At 39.8% G+C, this 23573-nt stretch overlaps 1 protein-coding gene across 1 annotated transcript; it reads right to left on the reverse strand.

Annotated features, from left to right (window-relative positions):
- Nucleotides 1-1378: 1378 nt before the first annotated feature.
- Nucleotides 1379-8387, reverse strand: LOC148854434 (zinc finger RNA-binding-like protein). The gene is made up of 2 exons (XM_088941915.1): nucleotides 7809-8387; nucleotides 1379-2060 (listed from the first exon to the last, which is right to left on the reverse strand). Exons 1-2 carry the CDS (start codon nucleotides 8187-8189, stop codon nucleotides 1500-1502), a joined length of 942 nt encoding a protein of 313 aa, XP_088798041.1. The 5' UTR covers nucleotides 8190-8387; the 3' UTR covers nucleotides 1379-1499.
- Between the last annotated feature and the right edge of the window lie 15186 nt (nucleotides 8388-23573).

Here is a 23573-nt window from a genome sequence, read left to right on the forward strand (position 1 = left end):
AAACGTATATATCACATGCGAAAGTTTTAATGGACCTTAACTACAATTATCATAAATATTAGAGATAGTATTAGATAATTTTTAAAAAGTAAAGATACATTTAATCAATTAACTAAACCAAAGTATAGTTTAAAAAATTTACCCTTAATTTAATTTTAGTGGTTCCGAATTTTCGATCGATCGATAAAAAAGATTAGAAAAGGAAAAGAAAAGAAAATAAAATAAAATAAAATAAAACATCGACTTCAATTTTCAAAACATCCAATCAATCACATCACATATAAGTAAGAGTAAAAAAAGGTATCAAGCAAAGCAATACATTCGCCGCAACATGGGGGGTGGGTCTCGGGAGGGGACATGGATGGATGGATTCAACGGCAACCCCGAATTCCTCGGCGTTCGTTTCGGAGTGAGAAATTCAGCATTGTCAGAAACATGGGTGGGTGGGGACAGGGGAGCCCATACCATATCATATCACCGTAACGTGTTTCACAAAATTGCTATCTAAGGAATCAAGTGCAAAATGCGGTTGCATTTGCATATCAACGGTCCTGATCTGCCACAGTACAGACCCAGAGCAGGACCCACCGGTGCCGGGTATTGGAAAATAACCCGACTCCGGGCTTTTGGCTTTCGTGATCTCATCTCATGTGTCAAACCCGAATCCGAGGCACGTTAGATTAGCACAATGAGTGAGCAGTAGTGATTGTGTGACACATGTCCTAATTAAAGCGTTGTTCGCAAAAATTATTTATTATTTTATTATATTTTTAAAATAATTAAAAAATAAAAACAATAAAAAATGAAAATTTAAACGTATTAGAATTTAGAACTCATTTATATTTTCTTTTTTAATTATTTGTTATTTTTAATTATTTTAACAAAGATAATAAAATAATGGATAATTTCTATCTAAGGAGTAAAAACATTTGAATAAAAAATGTATTAATTGGGACATATGTCACACATTTATTACGTATTCACTCATTATGCTTACCTAACGTGTCTACTACATCTGAACCAGTGATTTGCAACCTACAAGCCGGCGAAAAAGCACCCCATTAACAAAAATGGGCCCACTACAACGAAAGTTAAAAAAACTAAAATGGGCCCACCAGCGATTTCATATTTTCATTAGGTCAAATGATGGTGGTATTGGATGACTAACTAAAGAGCAACCATCTCTCTCTCCGGAAGAAACAATGGGATCTGTGCCAAATAGGCTTTTTGGAGTAATAGAAGCATTGGCACTTAATATATAGACAATAGATGGACCATTTCTTTTTTCAATTTTTATTTTTTAATTTTGGCAAAATGTCTCAAATTTGTATCGTCAGCAACCACTATTCTTGTACAAAAGAAACATTCTACAAATAAATTTTGGGGAAAGAGAGAAAGTTGATTATATTATCTTTCACCTTAAAAAAGATATCACGCCATATTTCTAATCAATCAAACCCCCCAAAATGGGAAAATGGTGTCCTGGTGCAGTTCTTCCTTTACACAATTCTTATTTTAGTTGCCTGTTTCTTCAGCTTTGTAATATGCTTTTGTCCTACTACATGATAATTGAAGATTGTTTGACTGTTGCACACCACATTGCAAACTGTGCAAACCTTTACAGCACCTGGTGCTGCCCCACTTTCCACAACATTTCTCTTCTTTGTCTCCAAGTCCTCACCAGGGGCTGATGATGGGGGTGCCTTCTTTTTTGTCTGTTGCACATGAACACTTTTGCCTTTATTTGCTGTGAAATTTTCCTTTGGCCCTATAATAGAATCCTTTGCCACTGGGGCAGCTGCTGGAGCATTAACATCTTTCTTTGCTGCTTCTAATTTCTCCAAATTCTTCCTATGTTTCTTTCCCAGTTTATGTTGATACAGTACATCCTTGCTGTTACAGTCAATTTTGCAAACCTCACACCAAGCAGATTGTACAACTTTTGTTTTCTTCGAGCCTTTCTTCCGGGCACCATTTAGGGGTGGACAGATATTTGAGTTGCCCCAATTGGCAGGATTGGGATTTACGATAAACAATTGATCCGGAGGTCTTATCCCACCCTGCATGATAACCAAGCTAGATTGATTTTCTGGGCTACCAAAACACGACAAATGAACATGCACAAGTGAGGGCTGGGAAATGGCAACATGGCACTTTTATTCTTATTATTAATTATTATTTTTAATGGTTTGCAACATATCACCCTTAAAGATCAAGAGATTCAGAAATTCAAAATATCATGTAAAGGGTAAAAGGAAATAAGGAAAAGAAAAACACATGCACAAATTAATGTAATTTGATGATGCGACAAAATACAGAAGGGGACAGAATTCAATAAACATCCTGCACAAAGCTAAGATAACTGATGCAGTTCTGTTTCTGCACAATGTAGAATTTTCAACTCCCTAAACAAATTACTGCATAAACAGTCAAATAACAAATAAGAAAAATTTAAACATATTGGCATCAGGAAAGAAGCCAAAATTTTCATAAAGTAGAGGGGTAAATGTGTAAATGGAAGCCGTACATTCCCATAGCATAGATTCTCGATTACATGATGGTCCATGACAAAAGCTTCACTAAGATAAATTGAACCAATCACATTATCAATTGCACACTGAAAAACATAGATGCTATCCATAACCTCTAGCCTTTTTCACCAGTAAATTTCCCTACAAGTTACAAGTCGGGGAAAAAATAATAAAAAATTTATGGCTTCACAATTATTAAAAACACCCACTGTCGTAGAACAATCCACCAAACCAACAAAGACATCTAGAAGGACAAGTATTAAAAAGCCCCTCCCTCCCTTGTAGGATCAGGAATCAGATTCATACTCATCATAGCAATACCCATGCAACTGGAGCAGCACTGCTCGATCATCACGGATAATCATAAATTTCCTATTTCCTTTTAGGCAATATCACCCACACTAAGTCTGTTTCCCAGCTGCAACCTCTCATAAAGTTGAATCGGATTCATACTCATCATAACAATACCCATGCAACTGGAGCAGCACTGCTCGATCATCACGGATAATCATAAACTTCCTATTTCCTTTTAGGCAATATCACCCACACTTAGTCTTTTTTCCAGCTGCAACCTCTCATAAAGTTCTAATCAATTATTATTTCTAATTCTAACACAAGCTTAGGTTTTTAGCATTTGCAATTTGGATGAATAGAGGGAGAACTTCATCATCAGCTCATTACATAGTCATAGACCACAAATGGATATGGTTACTTCAAAAAACACTTGTAAGGTACTAATAAAATGTACCAATAAAAATTTCTGTCACTAAGGAGCACCAATCTAGTCAGGCTGCAAGTTGAGTTGCCCAATTTGAAGAACTTCGAATATATCGGACTCAGGTTCGAGTCTGTGCCAATTGAAAATTTAACAAATTCCCAATGCAACCCAGTCAAAGTTGGACCTCTAAATGTAGTACCACAAAGAAGGAAAACTCCATGTTCTGAAATTTGGCTGTTAGTGTACATATGCCCAAATATTTAACTTTATAAGACATGTTTTATCTCTTTTCTCAATTTGCCCATAAAGATAATTCATCGCCATATATTGGAATTTCAACCATTAAATGGACATAAGTCCACTTGCTAAACTACATCACCCTCAAGATGGGGAAAGATCCAGTAAAGTATCTGCCACTCAAACATCTACTTCACTCTGAGAAGAAATGAACAAGTGGGGTTTTAATTAAGAAACCAAGGCAAAACTCTAATACTTTCGAGGAAATAGGTTTTAGGATCTCTAGAAGGACAAGGTACATAACATGTTCATGGCCTAAAACAAAAATTGACTTTTAAGAGTGGAAACACCAAAGAAATTTGGTGTAGTTAACTTCAATAGTTTGAATGAACCTTGAATTATAACCATAGTATAAACAACTACCAATGACTACAAAATCTCTAAGTTCTATTTCAAGTGTCCTCATATTGCCAACATTCAGCACTAGGCTACCTTTTTATTCACCTGAACAGCACGCTTTTACTAGAAGGACATAAATTGAACACCACTTGACTATAGCATAGAAAGTTGCATAGTGTGAACATCCTCATGGAATCAGCCATTGTTCCTGAGCCTTTGTGTATTATAATAGTGTTGGGAGTATTATGATAGTATATTACAATACTGTACTTGTTTCCTGAAATTCCTCATGTTTATTTCCCTATTTATGACAATCAAGGGCTTCCTTGCCATTGCAGTTAGTCTTGCAAACCTCACATCTCAACCTTGGTTTACTTCAGGATCTTGTTTGCCACATAATTAACTGAAGGATGAGTTTAGTTGTGCCATTCCATAGGAGTTGAATTTGCAGACATCACTCTCTCCCTGTTCAGAGATTTTATAGACGGGTAGACTTGGAGATTGATTCGAAGATAAAAAGGCAAGCCAAATGTAACAAAACTCTAACTTTATGCAAGTTGCACTTGTAATAATTGGATAACAGGGACTTTTTTATCAGAAAATTCTAGTGAATTATGATTTAAGTTGAGATTCTGAGATCACTTTTGAACTTAGGAGTATGAGTAGGTTTGTTCAAAAAATCTAGCTCTATCAAAAAAAAAAAATCAATCAGTTATTGTATTAGAAAGCAGTACAAGGTCTAAGAGTTATTAGTGAACAAAACTGCATTATTACAAAAAAAAAATGGTATTTCTTGTCAAATTTTAAGGCTTGCTAGTGGTTTTTTTTTTTTCTTTTTTTGTTAAAATCTAGCTTTTCAGAAATAGCCTCCATGTTATATTATGTTTACCAAAACAACAAAGAATATAATCTGTTGACTATGGTTAATAGTTGTTTTTCATCACATTTTGATTCCACTTGATTATTTTTGAGGTAATTATTCCTCCAGCATAGTGGAGACTACACCTTACAAGAGATCATCCTTGAGGCAGATCAATAATCAGTTCGTCCATGTGGTGGTATAGTTTTTCATCATAAAGGAGTGGGTGTCTGGAGTTTGACTAAAAGAGTGCCCATTTTCTAAAGTTATTTTTTATAGTAAATATGAAATTCATTAAACATTTTCTAAATTTTGGAGAAGATAATTTTCCTTTGATTTGTCACTTTGTTTTCTTTTGATAAGTAATGGTAGTTTGTACTGAAAGGAAAGAAAAGCTTCCCATGTGCAAGGAAAAACTAAAACATTGCCAATATTGATGAGCACAACTGGACTCATTTCCTATATGGAAATTGGAATACATGAGAAACACAAACTGCAACAGGTACATTCTCTATCTTCTACATATTAAGCCTAAAGAGACTTTGCATGTTTCATCATTATCGTCATCCAAGCCTTGTCCCAACCATATGGGATCAGCTATGCGAATCCTGTGTCACCATTCCATTCTGTTTAGAAAGCTATGAGCAGCAATTAAAACAATAAAATGTCTTCCCTCTCCTCTATAGGTTTACTTTGTTAGCACTCCCCATCTCAAGGTCAAATGCAGAGTGCACCCAATGACAATGGGTTTCTATTCTGTGGTTGACCGGAACTCCTCATCAAGGACCAGATAATGAATTGGAACTTTGATGTGTTTAATGAGAGCCAAACTGCGCTGACTCTCTTCTTCTATTCCTGCAGTGTCTCTGCCTGTACAGTCTAGTGGCAAACCAGGTAAGGTGAACTCATAAACTTCCCTCAGAATCACTTTATATGAAAGAGAGACAAATATGCAATTCTTCTAGTCCTTCATAAAAATACAAACCTCCATTGCTACTTACACTAGACATACTAACTCTTCTCGTTTCTTGAAGAAGCAGTAGGGGTGCTCATAAAAAAAACCCAAAAACCGAACCGAACCAAACCAAAAAATATGGTTAACCGAACTGACCGGTATATGTATTTATATGTATATTATATATAAATATACGTATTATATTTATATAAATAAATACATATATTATATTTATAACATATAATATATTATAAATATATTATGTATATTATATATATTTATCTATAATCTATGTTATAAATATAAAAAACCAAAGAACTGAACTGGTCAAAAATCGAAACCAGTCAACCGGTGGTATTGGTTCAGTTTTGGTTTGGAGATATGGAAAAACCAGTAGGACCGGTTCGGTTTCTAAAAAACCTTCATGGTTCAGTTAACCAAACCGTGATCACCCCTAACAAGCAGGATGGTGTAAAAAAGATATGTCCTTCCCCCATAAAACCCACATTCATAGTTAAAAGTTAAGACTTGGTTTTTTTGTGAAAAAACTGAGTTCCAAACACCAGCCAGAACTCTCGAGTCATCAGATAAGTTGAGCTACAAGACAAGAGAAACCAAATAGCAGAAAAGACTGCTCAATTAGCATTGAATTAAACTGAAATAAACTACCTTCTTAGCACTCATTTTTATGGTCATACCAGTATGAGAAAAAGTAAAATCACCACCATACTCCAAGGTGCAAACCCTTATGTTTGTACAGCTGACTGACTTAGCAAGCAGGAATTCAACGTCTATCAGTTGTGTATACTCAATATGAAACAGCTGACTTGGATAAGCATTAAGGTAAGACATTAAAATTACAGTGTAAAGTATTTAGTTTTCATGAAAATATAATCATCAAATGAGATGCACAGGGTTGTAAAGCCTTTGACTAGTGTAGTAAAGTTGAGAATGTTGTGATGGAAGAATAGTAGAATTAGGAGGGGAAACAAGAAAGGCAGAAATAAGTGTACTGAAAGAATTTTAAGGGTAGCATCAATTGGAGACAGAGTAGGGAAAATTAGTTTATGATGTCTAAGCCACATGATATTAAGACCAACTAAAGCATCATTGGCTCCAAAAGGATCAAAGAGAAGGACAAAAAGAACTGGCTTCTGGTAATTAGGCATCTTTGGTTTTACTGAATCTATTCTTTGTGGAGTTTGAGAGGTAGGAAAGTAAGAGTGGGTGAACAAGGGTCTAAGGTTAGCTTTGGGTTTAAAAACCATTGGAATTCTTTTATGGTTCTCTATTCTGTTTCATGGTAATGAGTGGATTGATCTATCCTACAGACATTAGGCCAAACCATGTAATATTGGTGTGCTTCTGTGCTACTTATCTTGCTATTTTTCTTTGTTGAGATTTTTTTGTATGGTTAACATTAAAGTTGACAGATCTCCAACATGTCATAATCTATGTATTGTAACCTATAAAGGTTCCTCCAACAGCATGTAGTCGCAGGTTACTGATCAGGCATCCATAAAAACATGACCATTTACTATGATCTTTCCCAAAAGAAAAGGTAGCAATAGTTACAAATAGCATGCATAAACACACTCTGAGAAAGGCAACCAACAATATTAATTAAAATAAAACATAACATGGGAGAATACATTGATAATAACAACAAAGAGCTAAACAAATTTCATCAGTAACAATTCTGCCCCGTAAAAAAGGAGATGGGGGAAAGTTTACAGTTAAAGAATGAGAAGACAATAGCACTAACAATAACTCAAGAAAAATAGTGTGGATTTACAAAGACCCAACCTAGTTGTTACAGTCAAATTATCACTACATAAAATTAAGCATCAATTCATTTAAATCACAAAAACAAATCCCAGTGTCTATAACAAAAACAACAACTGCAGCTTAAAACCCCGCACGATGTAACATATAAGATTAAGAAAGAAAACCATATAACAATAAAAGAAACCCGAAATTATCTTTAAATCATCAACCCCACAAGAAAACGAGCTCAAAAACCGAAACGCTCCAAAGTTAGAAAGAAGAAACTCCTAAAATTACAACAGAGAGATATGGATAAAATCCTAGCGAGACAATAATACTTACGGCTGCATAAGCGACAGGATCCGCCCCGAACTGCCGAACGGCCTCCTTTGCTGCCCAATTCTGGGCGGCGGCACATGTATCCGGATAATACGCCGCGACAGTCGGCGTACCCACCTGCGACGCCTGGTTCAAGGAGGCATAAGAGTCGATACCAGGTGGCCGAAGGCCTGGCTCGGGACCAAGGTCATAGTGGGTAGAAGGGATTTCAGGGTGTTTAAGAACCGTCTGAGGAGCTCCTAAGCTGGGATTTTGGGGATGGTGTGGGTAGTAAAGATAATGGGAATAGGAGGGAGGCTGGGCCTGGGCGGTGTAGAGCTGGCCGTAAGGGTGTGTTAAAGGGTTAGGGTTCGAGGGAGGATGATGCATTTCAACAAATTGCATCCAGAAACCGAGAGACGACGACTCAGACTTGAGAGTCTTCAACTTGAGAGAGAAAGAGAGAGCCTCTGGCTCTGTATCTGTCACAGAAAGAATCAACGATAATCTCGTATCATCTCGCTAAAATCCAAATTCACATCTGCGGCCCCACAGAGGGCGCCCTGTGGGGGACGCCCCACTGCATATTCCAATTGTCAATTCTGTATTGGGAATAGGGGTGATTATTTATAAAGATTTGTAAGAGATTAAAGATTTTAATTCTAAGGTTTTAGATTTTATCAAATTCGTATTTAATGAAATATATAAATTACTAAAAAGAAATTATTAAACCCTAATCTTTTGGGTTCTCTCTCTTCCTCACCAATTTCACAAAACCATGCCACGCCCAATCTCCCTCTCTCACCAAAAGACAAATATTTTAGTGATGAAGACTCCATTGATGAAGATAAATCTGAAGTTTAGAGTGATTGTAAGTTTTTGGGTAAAATTGAAACCATTTTCAATATTTTATTACTTATTTATTTACATTAATTTGAACTATTCTTTCTTAGTTTGCTAATATCTTTTATATTTCACTTTTTATTTGTAAGAGTTGAATGGAAGATGAAACCCCTTATATAGATGTTTACAATTGTTTTGTGGATATTACATGAGTAGCATGACAATTATATATATATATATATATATATATATATATATTGTAGCAATAAATAATGTATAAATATATTTCAGATATGTTATATGTATTATTTTACATTTAATTTATGTTTTTTAGTTTAGTTTTTTATTTTTATTTATAAAAATATTAAATTTTGCAATTTGAGGCCCAAAAGGGGGTTTCTCACAAAAATAGCAGGGCAAGGTGCTTACGACTCCTTGGGATGCATAGATCTTGAAAAGTTACCCAAAATAAAAAAAAATACCCCAATTGGACATCGAAGTGCAAAGTTATGCCTTCAAAAGTTTGTATGCATTGAGTATGCAACTCATGACTTGATCACTAGGTCAAATAGGTCAACGATCGAACCGACCAGGTCGAACGATTCTTGACCAAGTCAATGGTTTTCAACCATCTGACAAGTCTTGATTGAACCAGACCTAGAATCTTGGCCAGGTAATGGTTCGAACAGTTCGACTAGCCAGGTCAATGGCGGGTTAAAAACATTGATTGAGAACATCTCCCACGTGAGAAATGTTCCCAATACACACTAAGATGTGCATGTGGGGTGTTTGTGGGGCGTTGATGTGATCTCCACTAACCCGTGACTGTAAGTCAAATAATTTATTTAGTTTCCATTAATTAATCTGGGTTAATAGAATTGTAAATTGTAATGCCCCCAATATGGTATGATGAGCCTTTGTTATTTGTTGTTCAATATTTGAGATCCTCGACAAACCCTATTGTAGACCTGGCAAAAAGTTAACCCAACCCGAAAAAAGAAAAAAAAAAAACCTGGGTTAGGGTCTCATGTCCAACTACTTTAATTTGAGCGGGTTGGGTCATGGGTCAACTCGCTAACCCGACTATCAAGTGTAATTGTGACTTTTTATGTATTATTAGAAGTTTTCATTCTTTAACCTTTACTATTTAGGCCCCATTTGGTTCGTAGGAGTAGGGGTCTAGAATTGGAATCAGAATGGACTATTTTGATTCCAACTATTTAGTTGGGTGGAATCAGAATCTCATACCCATTCCTACTGGAATGGCATTCCCCAATTTGAGGGAATGGCCATTCCCTACCCCTCCCTTGGGAATGAAATCCCAATCCCTACTAATTCCAATTCCCATTCCCATTCTTGTCTGAATTAAACAAACTATAGGAGTAAGCCATTTAGATTCCAATTCCGATTGTAAACCAAACAGACCCTTAGTCTTTATTATTTATCCTTTACTCTTTGAATTTTTGAATTTTCAAACTTTCTTATTTTCTGTTTGGAATTTAGGGTTAGGGGTGTAGCGCTTTGTTGACCCAAATCGAAATCTAACCCAACCCAAAATTAGCCCGAAGTGTCTTGACCCAACCAAACCTGACCCACCAACCCAATTGCCAGGTTTACCTGGGTGTAGGGGTGTCAATCGACCAGTTTTGGTTTGGATCCAATCCGATCCAAATCTTATCAAATCGGATTTGGACAGCTCATTATAATTATTGGATTGGGCCAATCCAAAATAAATTGGCCCATATTCTTATTGGTTTGAATTAGACCTAAACCGAGTTTCCAATAATCCGATCATGAGGCCAAACTCTTGTCCAATTTGAAATCAATCAAAACTAAAAACAACATAAAATCACTTTTATGAAAGTATTTTTACGAAAGCACTTTTACAAAAACATTTTTATAAATGCACTTTTATAAAAATACTTTTATGAAAGCATTTTTACAAAAGTACTTTTATGAAAGCACTTTTACAAAACCACTTTAATAAAAGCACTTTTACAAAAGTACTTTTATAAAAATATTTTTACACGAAAGCACTTATGAAATCACTTTTTACAAAAAAAACCTTTTTTGGAAGTACTTTTATAAAAGCACTTTATGGAAACACTTTTAGAAAATCAATTTTTACAAAAGCACTTCTACAAAAGTACTTTTATAGAAGTCTGGAAGTACTTTTCAAAAAGTGCTTTTACAAGAGCACTTTTCCAAAGTACTTTCAATAAAGTGCTTTTGTAAAAGCACTTTTATGAAAATATTTTTATCAAAGTACTTTTATATAATTTTTGATATTTCATTCGGTTTGGGTTGAATCCAATCAAATCCATTTACATTTTAATGGATTGGATTGGATTTGGACTGGATTGGGTCCAGTTCATTTATAAGTGGACTCACATTAGATTGGATCGGGTTGGACCAAATTTGTCCAATTGACACCTATTCGTGGGAGGGCTAATGGGCCATGGTTATTTCAGTGATGTTGCTTTCGATTCCAATCGTTCATTTGGTCCAAATGTGATTATGATTTCCATTATTTGTGAAATGGGATTTCCCAAATGGCCATTCTAGGCTCCCCTAGGGAATGGGATTTCCATTTTAGAGTTTGTTAATAAGTAAAGAATTCATGATAAAAAGATTCTCAAATCTTAATATTAATAAAATAATAAAATATTAATAAATAATTACACAAAATTTAGTAAAATAGTAATAAAATAATATTACTTTAAAATATTAATAAACTAATAATAATAAGCAAATATATCATTTATTTAATAATAATAATAGTGAGGCACAAACAAAATTTTAATATAATACAACTAACGTAATAATAAAAGAATAAAATATAATAAAATATTTTTAAAATAATAAAACAAAAATAATAGAATATTAATAAACTAATACGAAAATAATAATAATAATAGTAATAATAATAATAATAATAATAACAATATATTAATAAAATATTCATAAGTTAACGATAAATATAAGTTATTAATTATTAAAAACTACTAAAACAATTATATATTCATAAAATATTAATAAAATAATAATAAATAGACTAATACAAAATTGAAAAATTTCAATTAATTACAATTTCAACTCCAAATGAACCAAATAGCAATAATCAGAATGCAATTCCAGTTCCCAACTGAACCAACCAAGAATTGGGAATAAGTGATTCAGATTTCAATTCCAATCCTATGCGAACCAAGCTTACCCTCAACCATAATATGATCTACCCATATCAAATTAAATCACATGCGATGTGGTGTATCTTTATCAAATTAAATCACCTGTGATGTGTTCATATCAAATTAAATCAAACGTAGCGTTTTGACCACGGCCCAATCCGAATAAAGCTTTAGCCCATTACAATTTTTTATATCAAGAGAGAATCACTAACAAAGCCCAAAAAAAGCTATTCTCCATTACATTGAAAAAAGCATTAACCAAGTTCCTAACCACTAGAGAAAGCCTTCTCGTATGACCTTCATTTGCATTCCAATCCTTGCTTGGTCTCTATCTCTCTCTTCTCTTTTGGGAGAATGACAGTTCAGCCAGCGTCAGAATTCATATTCCCAAAGTATAGTTGGGGTGGGTGTCACCTCGGAATTGATGATAATTCACGGGCGGGCATTGATGTACAGAGTGGGGGGTTTTGCCTGTCCATACTTTTCCGTTCTTTTTTTGTTTTTTTGTTTTTTAACTTTGCTCTCTCTCTCTCTCTCTTCTTTTTTTTTGGGTAATTATCCAAAACCCACCATCACTTTTTCTGAATTCTATTAAACTCACCACAACTTTTCAAAACATCCAAAACTCACCACGTCAGTGAGATAACGGTAACCTAACTAATGGACATCATTAATTTACCATTTTACTCTTCATTACACTTGGTCCATTTTGCATTATACCAAAATTACCCCATCATTCTTCAACCCAAAACACAAGCATTAGCCATAGACCTGTTCAAGGGCCGGGTGGCCTGACAAGCCGGCCCGGCCTGGTCCGGCCCCTGGACAGGCTTGAATGGGTATATGGGCCCGCGGACTTAACCTCAGGCCAAAAAGCCTGACTCGCAATAAATTCGAGCTGGGCTCGGGATTTGCCAAAATAGCTCGGCCCGAGCCCGGCCCGACCCAACCTATAATTAAGCCTAAAAACCTTAGTCGAATACCCCTCTTTTTTTCACCTCTTTCCCTTATTTTTCCAGCTAAACCCTTCTTCTCCACATCCTTTTTCCCTTCTTTATATTCTTTTTTTAATGTAAATAAATATTGAATTATTATTTTTTTTAATGTAAATAAATTCTAATTTTTATTGATTATTGAATAGGGAAAAATTCTAATTTTTTATTAGGTCGGGCTTCGGGCTTGGGCTCGGGATTTGGGCTTTTTATCAAGATCGAGCTCAGACCCAAGTTGTAGGCCCATTGGTCGGGCCGGGCTTGGGCTTGGGCCTAACATATTTCCATTAATGAAGAGTAAAAGCCCGGCCTGACCCGGCCCATGAACAAGTCTAATTAGCCATTACTTTCTTCCTCCATCGACCATTGCTTCCCCTTTGTTTGAGAACTTGAAGAACAAGATGCATCTGAGAAGAAGAATAGTCTGCAACTTTTCACCGGTCGCTGCTTCTCTCGTACCTTCATCTTAAAATTAACTTTCTGATAAAATAGTTGAGGGTTGAGAGAAAGGTTCACACTCCGGCTTACGTCTAGTGGGTGTGTTCATATATATTTCAATTGAATACATCCTATGTACATGTGGAAGAAATATACAAGTAGATGAGTCCTAATAGAAATATAATAGTACAAGAGATAAAATATGAAGGATAACATAGATAAGCCCAAGATAAATCTGGAAACGCAATTTCTGGGCTTTCATTGAGAGTCTAATCCTTATCAGCCCCCCCCCCCCCCTCAAATTGAAGAGGGGTTTTGCAACTCGAAGTTTGGATTGCAAAAGAGCAAACCGTTTAGAAGGCAGTGACTTAGTAAGTATATCAACTACATGATCTTTTGATGAGATAAAGCGAACCTCAAGTTGTTTGGATGATACTTTTTCCCGTACAAAGTGATAATCAATTTCTATATGTTTTGTACGGGCATGAAAGACAGGATTGGCCACTAAATAAGTGGCGCCAATGTTATCACACCACAAAATTGGAGGTGAGGAGGGAGAAACCCCAATTTTGTATAGTAGCGAACATAACCAAAGGATTTCAGATGTCGCAATGGCAACATTGCGATATTCAGTCTCAGTGTTAGATTTTGAGACAATACTATGTTTCTTAGAAGCCTAAGAAATAAGGTTGTCACCGAGAAAGATGCAGTAGCCACCATGAGATTGTCGACCATCAGGGCATCCTGCCCAATCAACATTAGAAAAGGCATGAAGCCTACAAGAAGAGCTCGGTGTGAAGCATAACCCATGATTGATTATAGCCTTCACTAGAGACCAATGAGTAGTTGTGGGCTTGTGCATAAATTGACAGGCCTTGTTAACAGAGTATGCAATTTCTGGCGTAGTGATTGTAATATATTGTAAAGCACCAACAATGGTGCGATATAAAGAGACATTTGGGAAAAGTGAGCCATCATATATGGATGGCTTACATGATGACGCCATGGGAGTGGATATTGGTTTAATGCCATCTAGATTGGCCCGACAAAGAAGCTCATGTATATATTTGTGTTGGGAAAGAAAGAGATCAGATTTGGTCCTAGTTGCTTCAATGCCTAAAAAATAGTTCAGGGGGCCCAAGTCTTTTAGAGCAAATTCTGTAGCCAGAGATGAAATGAGTGAGTTAATAGAGGTTTGCTTGGACCCAGTGACAATGATGTCATCAACATACACAAGCACTAGTAATGTAGCATCTTTGGTTCATTGTATGAATAGTGAGGAATCAACCTTTGAGATGAAGAAGCTTAGTTTCAATAAATATTATGAGAGACAATGATACCAGGCCCGTGGGGCCTGTTTGAGCCCATAGAGAGACTTTTTGAAATGGCACACATAATCTAGATATGTAGGATCCTTAAAGCCCATTGGTTGATCCATAAAAACATCTTCATCAAGAGACCCATACAAAAATGCATTTTGCACATCTAATTGTTGTAAAGCTCAATGTTTTGAGATGGCAAGGCTAAGAATAGTTCTTATGGTGGTGGGCTTAACTACTGGGCTAAATGTTTCAAAGTAATCAAGGCCCTCTTGTTGATAAAACCCTTTGGCCACAAGACGGGCTTTGTAACGGTTAATAGACCCATAAGCTCGTCTCTTGATCCTATAAACCCATTTAGAGCCCAACACATTCATGTGAGGCTATTTAGGAGTTAAGGTCCAAGTCTCATTTCGTAAAAGAGCATTAAATTCATCTTCCATTGCTTGGTGCCAATGGGCATGTTTGGCAGCCTCAGAATAACAGGTGGGCTCAGTTGAAGCCTTAATAGGATGTTTAGATGCCAAATATACTTTGGATTTTCGTATACCACTCTTGAGGCATGTTTGCATATGATGTGTATTGAGTGGATTGATGGGAGGGTCAGAGGTGATATTTGCATGATTATCAAATGAACTAAGGGGGTCAAGCCCTCTGGAAATAAGGGGTATGACTGTAGTCGAGTGATCAGAATGAGAGGGTGTGTTGTGGGCCATAGCAGTATCCTGAATGTGGGCCTTCTCACTTGTGGATGGAATAGTAGTAATTTTGTGAGTAGTGGGCTAAGAAGTAACTATTGAGGGCCCATCTAATAATACAAAAGAAGATTTAACAGGAACTACAGTTGGTTGCATAGAAACAAATGGAAATGATTCTTTAGCAAACACTACATGGCGAGAGATATAAAGGCGCCCAGTGGGTATGTGTAGACATCGATGGCCATGGTGTTGGAGACTATAGCCCAAGAATACACTTGGTATAGATCTAAAGTCTAGCTTGTCTTTTTTATATGGCCGCATGCATGGGAAGCATAGACACCCAAAAATTTTTAAGAAATCATGATTTGGTTTCTTGTGAAATAAACATTCAAGAGGAGATGTACCATTTACTGCAACACTAGGTAGTCAATTCATCAGATAAACAACAGTTTGAGAGGCATCAAGCCAAAAATGTTTGGGCATGGATGCCGTAGAAAGTAAGGTCAGTGATATAGCTTCAATATGTTGATGCTTACGCTCAGCTCTATCGTTTTGCTCTTGTGTATGGGGATAGGCAAATCGACGAGCAATGCCTTTGGATTGAAAAAATTCATGAAACTTAACAAACTCACCACCCATATCAGATTGAATGTCCTTAATTTTTGTGTCAAGCTGATTCTCAAGAAGGCGCTTAAAGTTAATGAATATAGAGAGGGCATCAGATTTGTGAGACATAGGTTATAACCAACAATAATGGCGAAAACCATCAACAAACAAAATATAATATCTATAGCCATGAGGAGAAGCTACCGGGGCAGGCCCCCAAACATTTGTGAAAACAACCTCTAATGGTGAACGCATTGTAGTAGAATCAAAATAAAATGGTAGTTTTTGACTTCTGCCCATTTGGCAAGCACCACAAAATTCTAACTTATTATGAGAATCTATTGGTAAACAAAATCTATTAATAATAGAGCGAACCACCTTAGGTGTGGGATGACCCAATCTCCTATGCCAAACATCAATATGTGTGCTCTCCAGCTGCAAATGGTGAATGTGTATCCATGTTATGTGAATTGGAGAGCTTGTAAAGGCCACCTTTATTCACCCCTTGGAGAAGAACTTTCTTGGTGAGAAGATCCTTCACATAAAAGACATGAGGATGAAATTCAAAATAGACATTATTGTCTGCCGAAAATTGACCAACAAATAATAAATTTTTGGTAATATGAGGAGCATGCAAAATATTTCTCAAATGGAAATTTCGATATGAAGAAGGAATAATAGAAGAACCAATATGTTTTATAGGCAAACCTGATCCATTGCCTATACAAAGCTGATCGGGGCCAGTGTATTCTGAATGCACATTCAAATTGGCAAGATCGGCCATAAGGTGGTTCGTTGCACCTGAATCAAGGTACCAAGCTTCACCACATGATGAGTCAGTAGATACATGAAAGGCTTGCTTCTATTGTTTAAAATTTTCTCTTTCAAAGTTCCTATGAAACCTGTACTTGCACTTAAAGGCAGAGTGATTTTTACCCCAATAGATCTGACACTTGTATTGAGGTTTAGAAGATTGAGGGTAAGATTTGTTGCCCTTAGAAAAATTATGAGAATCATTTATGTTGTTGAAATTAGCATTACCCCTAACAGCCATATTAGCAATTGGGTAATTTGAATCAAGAGAACCTTGAGAGCCTTTGAGTTGACCCAATCGATTTTTTTGATTATGTAACATACCTTTGACATCCTCCATTGTGTCAGAGAGAGGCTCACCTGTTGCAACAAGATTATCTGTGAGATTCTTTACTTTTTGAAGATACTAAGGAACAAAGAGAGCTCCCTTCTTCAAACTACACAATTCAAAATGAAGTTGCATGACCCGAACTCTTGATTTTGAAGCATACAACTGCTCCAAGATTATCCATACAGATCGGGAGGAGGTGCACCCAATAACCTGTGCAAATACCAGTTCAGTAAGTGTCATAAGCAACCAACTCATTAATAGTTGGTCTTGTTGCACCCAGTCTCGACAGGCCGAGCTTATGGTGACTTCAGTAGTGTCAGTGTGGTTGTCTTGCTTGGGCGGGCATTTTTCTGTGCCATCAACGAAACCTAATAGATGGTTTCCTCTCAAAACTAGAAGAATGGATGGCTTCCGAAGCAAATAATTGGTTCCATCTAGATGAACAACAAAGGTGTTTGGAAGATTTAGTATCCTTTCGCTTTGGGTAATAGTTTGACTCTCAGATGACATGGATTGGGTAATGGATGGAGTTGACATGGTGTTTTGACGTAGGTCTGTTATAACTCTAATACCATAAAATAGTTGAGGGTTGAGAGAAAAAGTTCACAATCCGGCTTACGCCTAATGGGTGTATTTATATAGATTTCAATTGAATACATTCTATATACATGTGGAAGAAATATACCAGTGAGTCATAATAGAAGTCTAATAGTACAAGAGATAAAATATGGAGGATAACATAAATAAAGCCCAAGATAAATCTGGAAACGGTAGCTTCTGGGCTTCCGTTGAGAGTCTAATCCTTATCATCTGATACATTTTTTTAACGTTCCAGACACCTTGGTTGAGGGAGAATAAACTTCTAGTTGTGTGGGTCCAACCCGAACTTTTGTATTTTTGTTTAGCTGGATTTATTGAAGTTTTTGTTTACCAAAAACAAATCCAAATTTAATTACAATTTGTCAAATAGAATCTGGAATGGAATCAACTCAAATGGAATTCGATTCGAATCAAAAATTCAGAATGCATAAACGAATCAAATAAATACTCCCACCAAAAGTTTTTGAAGATAAGTGAAATAGTTCCCCACTTAATCAGTCATTCGCTGCTCTGCTTCGATTTCACTTCCCAGCAAAAAGGCAACGACATCATGGCAACTAGGACGATAGCTCCCCTGGTGCTGCTGATCTTTCTCAGCACTGAAATTATGACACTTTCCATCGTATCTCTAGCCTACGCCTATCCACTGACTTACTGTCACGGGGGTAGTTCTACAGCGGAAGAACCCGTGCGGCGTCCTGGCCAAGGCAGGCCAGAACAAGCCTTTGTAACGCATAGAGGCTAGGAGTTGCTCGATGGGATGGCTCCACCAAAGTCAGTAGCACTGGATCATGACCTCAAGTCCAATGGCCGGGGCACTCTCCTGGCTCAGACCGGTCCATGGGAGGCGCCGCTTACGTGCTAAAGGGGGACAACCATAATGGAAGGCGACCATGCGCCGATGAGGTGACTTGGCACCGATGTGATGGGTCTCCTGTAAGCCGATGATGACAGGCACCCGTGTGCCATGATGATAGGCAACCGCTTGGGACGGAACACACCCGTGCGCCAAGGGCAACGGGGTAGCTCACTCAGCTTGGGCAAGGGACTGGCGTTGTGAAGGGACGTACTTGAGCCAAGCCCGCACGCCATGCCTCCCTTGAGTATCGTCAGCGCAGTGCCGGTCCAACACTGTCCCCATGAGCAAGTGTGCGCTCATGAGGAACCCTGGTAGCCATGCTAGCCGTTAACCAGGGCCGCCCCGCAAGGGGATGATGGTCTAGGAGTGCCAAGGTTAGGCACCCAAGGAGGTCGACCATCCCTCCTCAAAGAGTACGTTAAGCTTTTGGTGGTCTGCCTGAAGATGGCATCAGTTCTCCCAAAAATCTTACAAGCAAAAATGACAGGCATGTCCCTAATGTAAGCCTGCCAAGCGTAGGCAAGGCTAAGCCTGTGTCAGACCGTCACAGGCTCCCCCACTCAATCCATTGTCGACCTCAACAATGGTCTTCATGTGAATGCGCATCTGTGTCCCGCGCCATCCACTTCTCCACCAGTTCCTGGGCTCACCTGGTCAACCCGGGTCTTGCCTATGTTGGTGTCCATTTATGGGGACTAAACCATTTCACCATTGCCGGCCTGCCTGGACTTCACCCCTCTAATGTTGATGTTACTCAAACCGCGCAATGGCTATGCCGTTGATTTGTGAAAGGAGGGCCCTCGAAGAATTGTGTGTGGTGCTTCGCGGAGGTCCGCCCCATGTATCATCTTACCTCAAGGCTCAACCGTCTTCTTGGTAGCTTTTCAGTGATGCTACCGAACATGCTGATAGGTCTACTCCTCCTGTTGGCGATGACCTGGGTACCCTTTCACCATGCTGGCCTACAGACTTCACCTTGCCCTGTGCGGGTTACTCAAACCTAGCCATGGCTTATGCTCTCCTAGCCCTCGAAACTACGCTTCGCCTTGCCGACTCGGGCTACATCTTCACTCCGAGGGGGCCCCACTGTTGCTGCCTCAAGGAGACTTGACCACAATCTGTGCGAGTGTGGCAACTTTTACCCATGAGTTGCCGAACATGCACTCGCCTTGTGATGCGCTTCTGCTACTGCAAGTGTTCAACCAGAAAACTGAGCATGTCCACCTGATACATTGCCGGTGTTGGGCCGCCATGTTCCAATGGCCAGCGTAACCACATTCCTAACAAGGCCCACGTGTCTGCCCCCGCATGAGGACAACAACCAATGCGTCTGCACCCACAAGGGAAGTTGTTTTAGGGTCATTGGAATGGGAACGCGAACATTGAATGGCCTCTAGCTAGGCCTGATAAGCAATACGCTCGGGCAGACGCGACCACCCAAAGCTTAACGTACTCTTTGAGGAGGGGTGGTCGACCTCCTTGGGTGCCTAACCTTGGCACTCCTAGACCATAATCCCCTTGCAGGGTGGCCCTGGTTAACGGATAGCATGGCTACCAGGGTTCCTCATGGGCGCACACTTGCTCATGGGGACAGTGTTGGACCGGCACTGCGCTGCCGATACTCAAGGGAGGCTTGGCATGCGGGCTTGGCTCAAGTACGTCCCTTCACAACGCCAGTCCCTTGCCCAAGCTAAGTGAGCTACCCCGTTGCCCTTGGCGCACGGGTGTGTTCCGTCCCAAGCGGTTGCCTATCATCATGGCACACAGGTGCCTGTCATCACCGGCTTACAGGAGACCCATCACATCGGTGCCAAGTCACCTCATCGGCGCATGGTCGCCTTCCATTATGGTTGTCCCCCTTTAGCACGTAAGCGGCGCCTCCCATGGACCGGTCTGAGCCAGGAGAGTGCCCCGGCCATTGGACTTGAGGTCATGATCCAGTGCTACTGACTTTGGTGGAGCCATCCCATCGGGCAACTCCTAGCCTCTATGCGTTACAAAGGCTTGTTTTAGCCTGCCTTGGCCAGGACGCCACACGAGTTCTTCCGCTGTAGAACTATCCCCATGACAGTTGGTATCAGAGCAGGAGCTCCTCTTAAGCCATTCGACTCGCGACGTGAGTGACAACATGAAGCACAACAAGGACATCGTGGTGGAGATCGAGCGTGGACTCTCCACAGCCCATGAGGCCGATGATGTGCCCGCCGATGACATCGGCAAGGACAAGGAACCGAAGCCCAGCAAACGTGAGAAATCTTCCAACAAGCATGCAGCTGTTGAGTTGTGAATGCTACGTTGCGAAGCCACCGTAGGTGAGATGCGAGACTCGATAGACGAGCTGCATCAAAACTTGGAAGCCATGGACAACACACTGGTCGAGATTGAAGATCGCTTGAGTGGAGTCGTGGACGAGGTCCGAGACATAATCAATGGCACGCTAAAGCAAATTTGCAACACTACGCGCCAACAAGAAGTAAGCTCCTCCAACTCGCAGGTCCAAGACAGGCTTGATCGTTTTCAAGCCCAGTTCGATGAGATGAAGAACGAGTGGGCAACGTGGAGAAGAAGCACCTCCACATCAATGGTCATCCAGGCCCAGCTAGAGGAAATGAAAGCGGAGTGGGCCTCAATGAAGTCCGCCGCATGTTCCTCCTCCGACACCCAAGCTCAATTAGAGGAGATCAAAGCAGAATGTGCAATCCTGAAGAGGGCCATCACTAATCCAACCAGCACTTCCTTTACACATACTCCCTCCCACATCAAGATTAGGGAGCCAACCCCCTATTTGGGAACCCGCAATGCAAGAGAGCTTGACAACTTCCTGTGGCAAATGGAACAGTACCTTGCCGCCGCCAATGTGATTGATGAAATGACTCAAGTACGTACTGCTACTATGTATTTGACTGATGTCGCTATGCTGTGGTGGCACAGAAGGTGTGTTGATATAGAACGTGGTACGTGCGTTATCCATACCTGGGCTGACTAAAGAGAGCTGAAGAGACAGTTCTACCCAGAGAATGTGGAATACCTTGCTCGTCGCAAGATGAAGACTCTCAAGCACGGCAACTCCCTCCATGACTATGTCAAAGAGTTTTTAGCCCTCACATTAGAAGTCACCGATATGTTAGACAAGGACTTATTGTTCAACTTCATGGATGGTCTAAAGCCCTGGGCCGAGCTCGAGCTCCAATGATGCAATGTTCAGGACCTTGCCTCCACCATGGCTGTGGCCGAACAACTTAGTGAAGAAAGATTGTCGGATGACAAAGGAAGCAGACCAGCCAGCCCGCGTACCACACATTTGAGTGGGGGAGATAGACTACCTAGTCCCCCGAAAGAGAAGCCACCCTTCAACCACAAACCAGTCGAGCACCACAAGGGCCCTCCTCAGTCAAAAGAGTACTGAGGTATGTTGATGTAACCATTGTGGGAGGCCAACCAGGGCCCTAGTTGACACAGGGGCCACTCACAACTTCATATCCATTGAAGAGACCAAGAGACTAAACCTGGCCATTTCCAAAGAGCCTGGCTGGTTCAAAGCAATTAACACAGGTGCCAAGCCTATTGAAGGCATGGCCCGCCGAGTAAGACTACAACTCGGTACCTGGGATGGAGAGATTGACCTCTCTGTTGTCCACATAGATGATTTCAATATTGTCCTTGGTATGGACTTCATGATACAAGCCAAAGCTGCACCGACGCCTCACCTTGACACCCTGATGATCTTGGACGAGCAGTCACCTTGCATGGTTAACATGATCGGCACCGCCAGTGCCAAGAAGAAGCACGTCTCTGTCTTACAACTCCAACACCACCCTCCACCATTGTTGGCCGAGAGATCTACAACTACCACCATTGCAACAGGAAGTGATCGCAGCAACTCTGAGAAGAAGTCAGCATCAGTGCCAGTGCCACCACAACAACAGCAGTGGAAGCCACCGTTGCAGCAGAAGCCGCACACACCCACAACTGGTGGGCCCAACAGAAGACCCAAGGCCGCATCAAACTTTTCCCACGCTTACTACCACAACCATCAGGGAGAACGAGTGCCACCTGAGCCATCTAGGGACCTCATTCACATCATCCCTCAAGATAAATTCCGTAGTAGCCTCGTGAGTCACCCTTGGGGAAAAATGCATGGGAACCAATTCCCTAACGATCCAAAATACCATTTTGACCCAGCCTTGGCCACCAACTTTCCTACCACCATCAGGAACATGTCAAAATCCTACCTTGAAGCAGCCAAGCAGGGACATAACTTAGGGACTGGCCATAGGTTTTCCCACCGTCAAGAACATCCACTAGCAATCTACCCAACCTACTATCAGGACCTTGGAAGAAACCCGGTTCGTAGAGCAGTCGAAGAACCTTCTTTCACCAACAACAATTTCAAGCCTCAAATAGAAGATAGTCTTCGAGGACGAAGACTGAATTGAGTGGGGGAGACTGTAACAAGTGTTCTCTTCGCTGCGCCTTCAAGTGCCAATCACCATGCCTACAACCGCCACTCCAGCGTCCAAATGTGTGCCATGGGTGGGCTATGCATGTACTTTTGTATGGGGGATTGCCAATGGCACTATTGTAATACTGTAGTATTCTTTTTCACATTTTTGATGTTTCTTATTGTCACTCCCCCAAAAGTTTAACGTACTCTTTGAGGGGAGGTAGGTAGTCGAGTGAGTTCATAAGCGTGTAAAGGTTAAGCACGAGATCCCCTCGACACTGTATCGTGCGCTTGTGCTTGCCACTGATTATTGAAATACAAATAGCCTGTTGCTAATTCGCGTTCCATCTTGTTGCCTTTTTCTGTATGTTTGCTTCGTTGCGTAGGCTTACTCGCCCCTTTTAAGTGCCGCATGGGGCCCCAACAATTATCCCCGTGACATTACGGCGACAATTCCGATTCGTGCTCACCAAGAGATGATCTAGTCCCTGTGAGGAGGGAGGTGTACGATGACAGAAGGATCTTTGATATAAGTCACAGGTACAGAGAGGAAATGCCTGCTTGGGGTTCATCGGATGGGTTAGGCCAATTCCTGTGGCTCCCGAAGAGCATGAAGAATGGTTCCCTTGCTAACATCTTCGAGGTGAAGTTGCCTACC

This window comes from Nelumbo lutea, chromosome 4, assembly GCF_056320005.1.
Source record: "Nelumbo lutea isolate HS-2025 chromosome 4, American lotus-T2T, whole genome shotgun sequence".
NCBI classification, from domain to species: Eukaryota; Viridiplantae; Streptophyta; class Magnoliopsida; order Proteales; family Nelumbonaceae; genus Nelumbo; species Nelumbo lutea.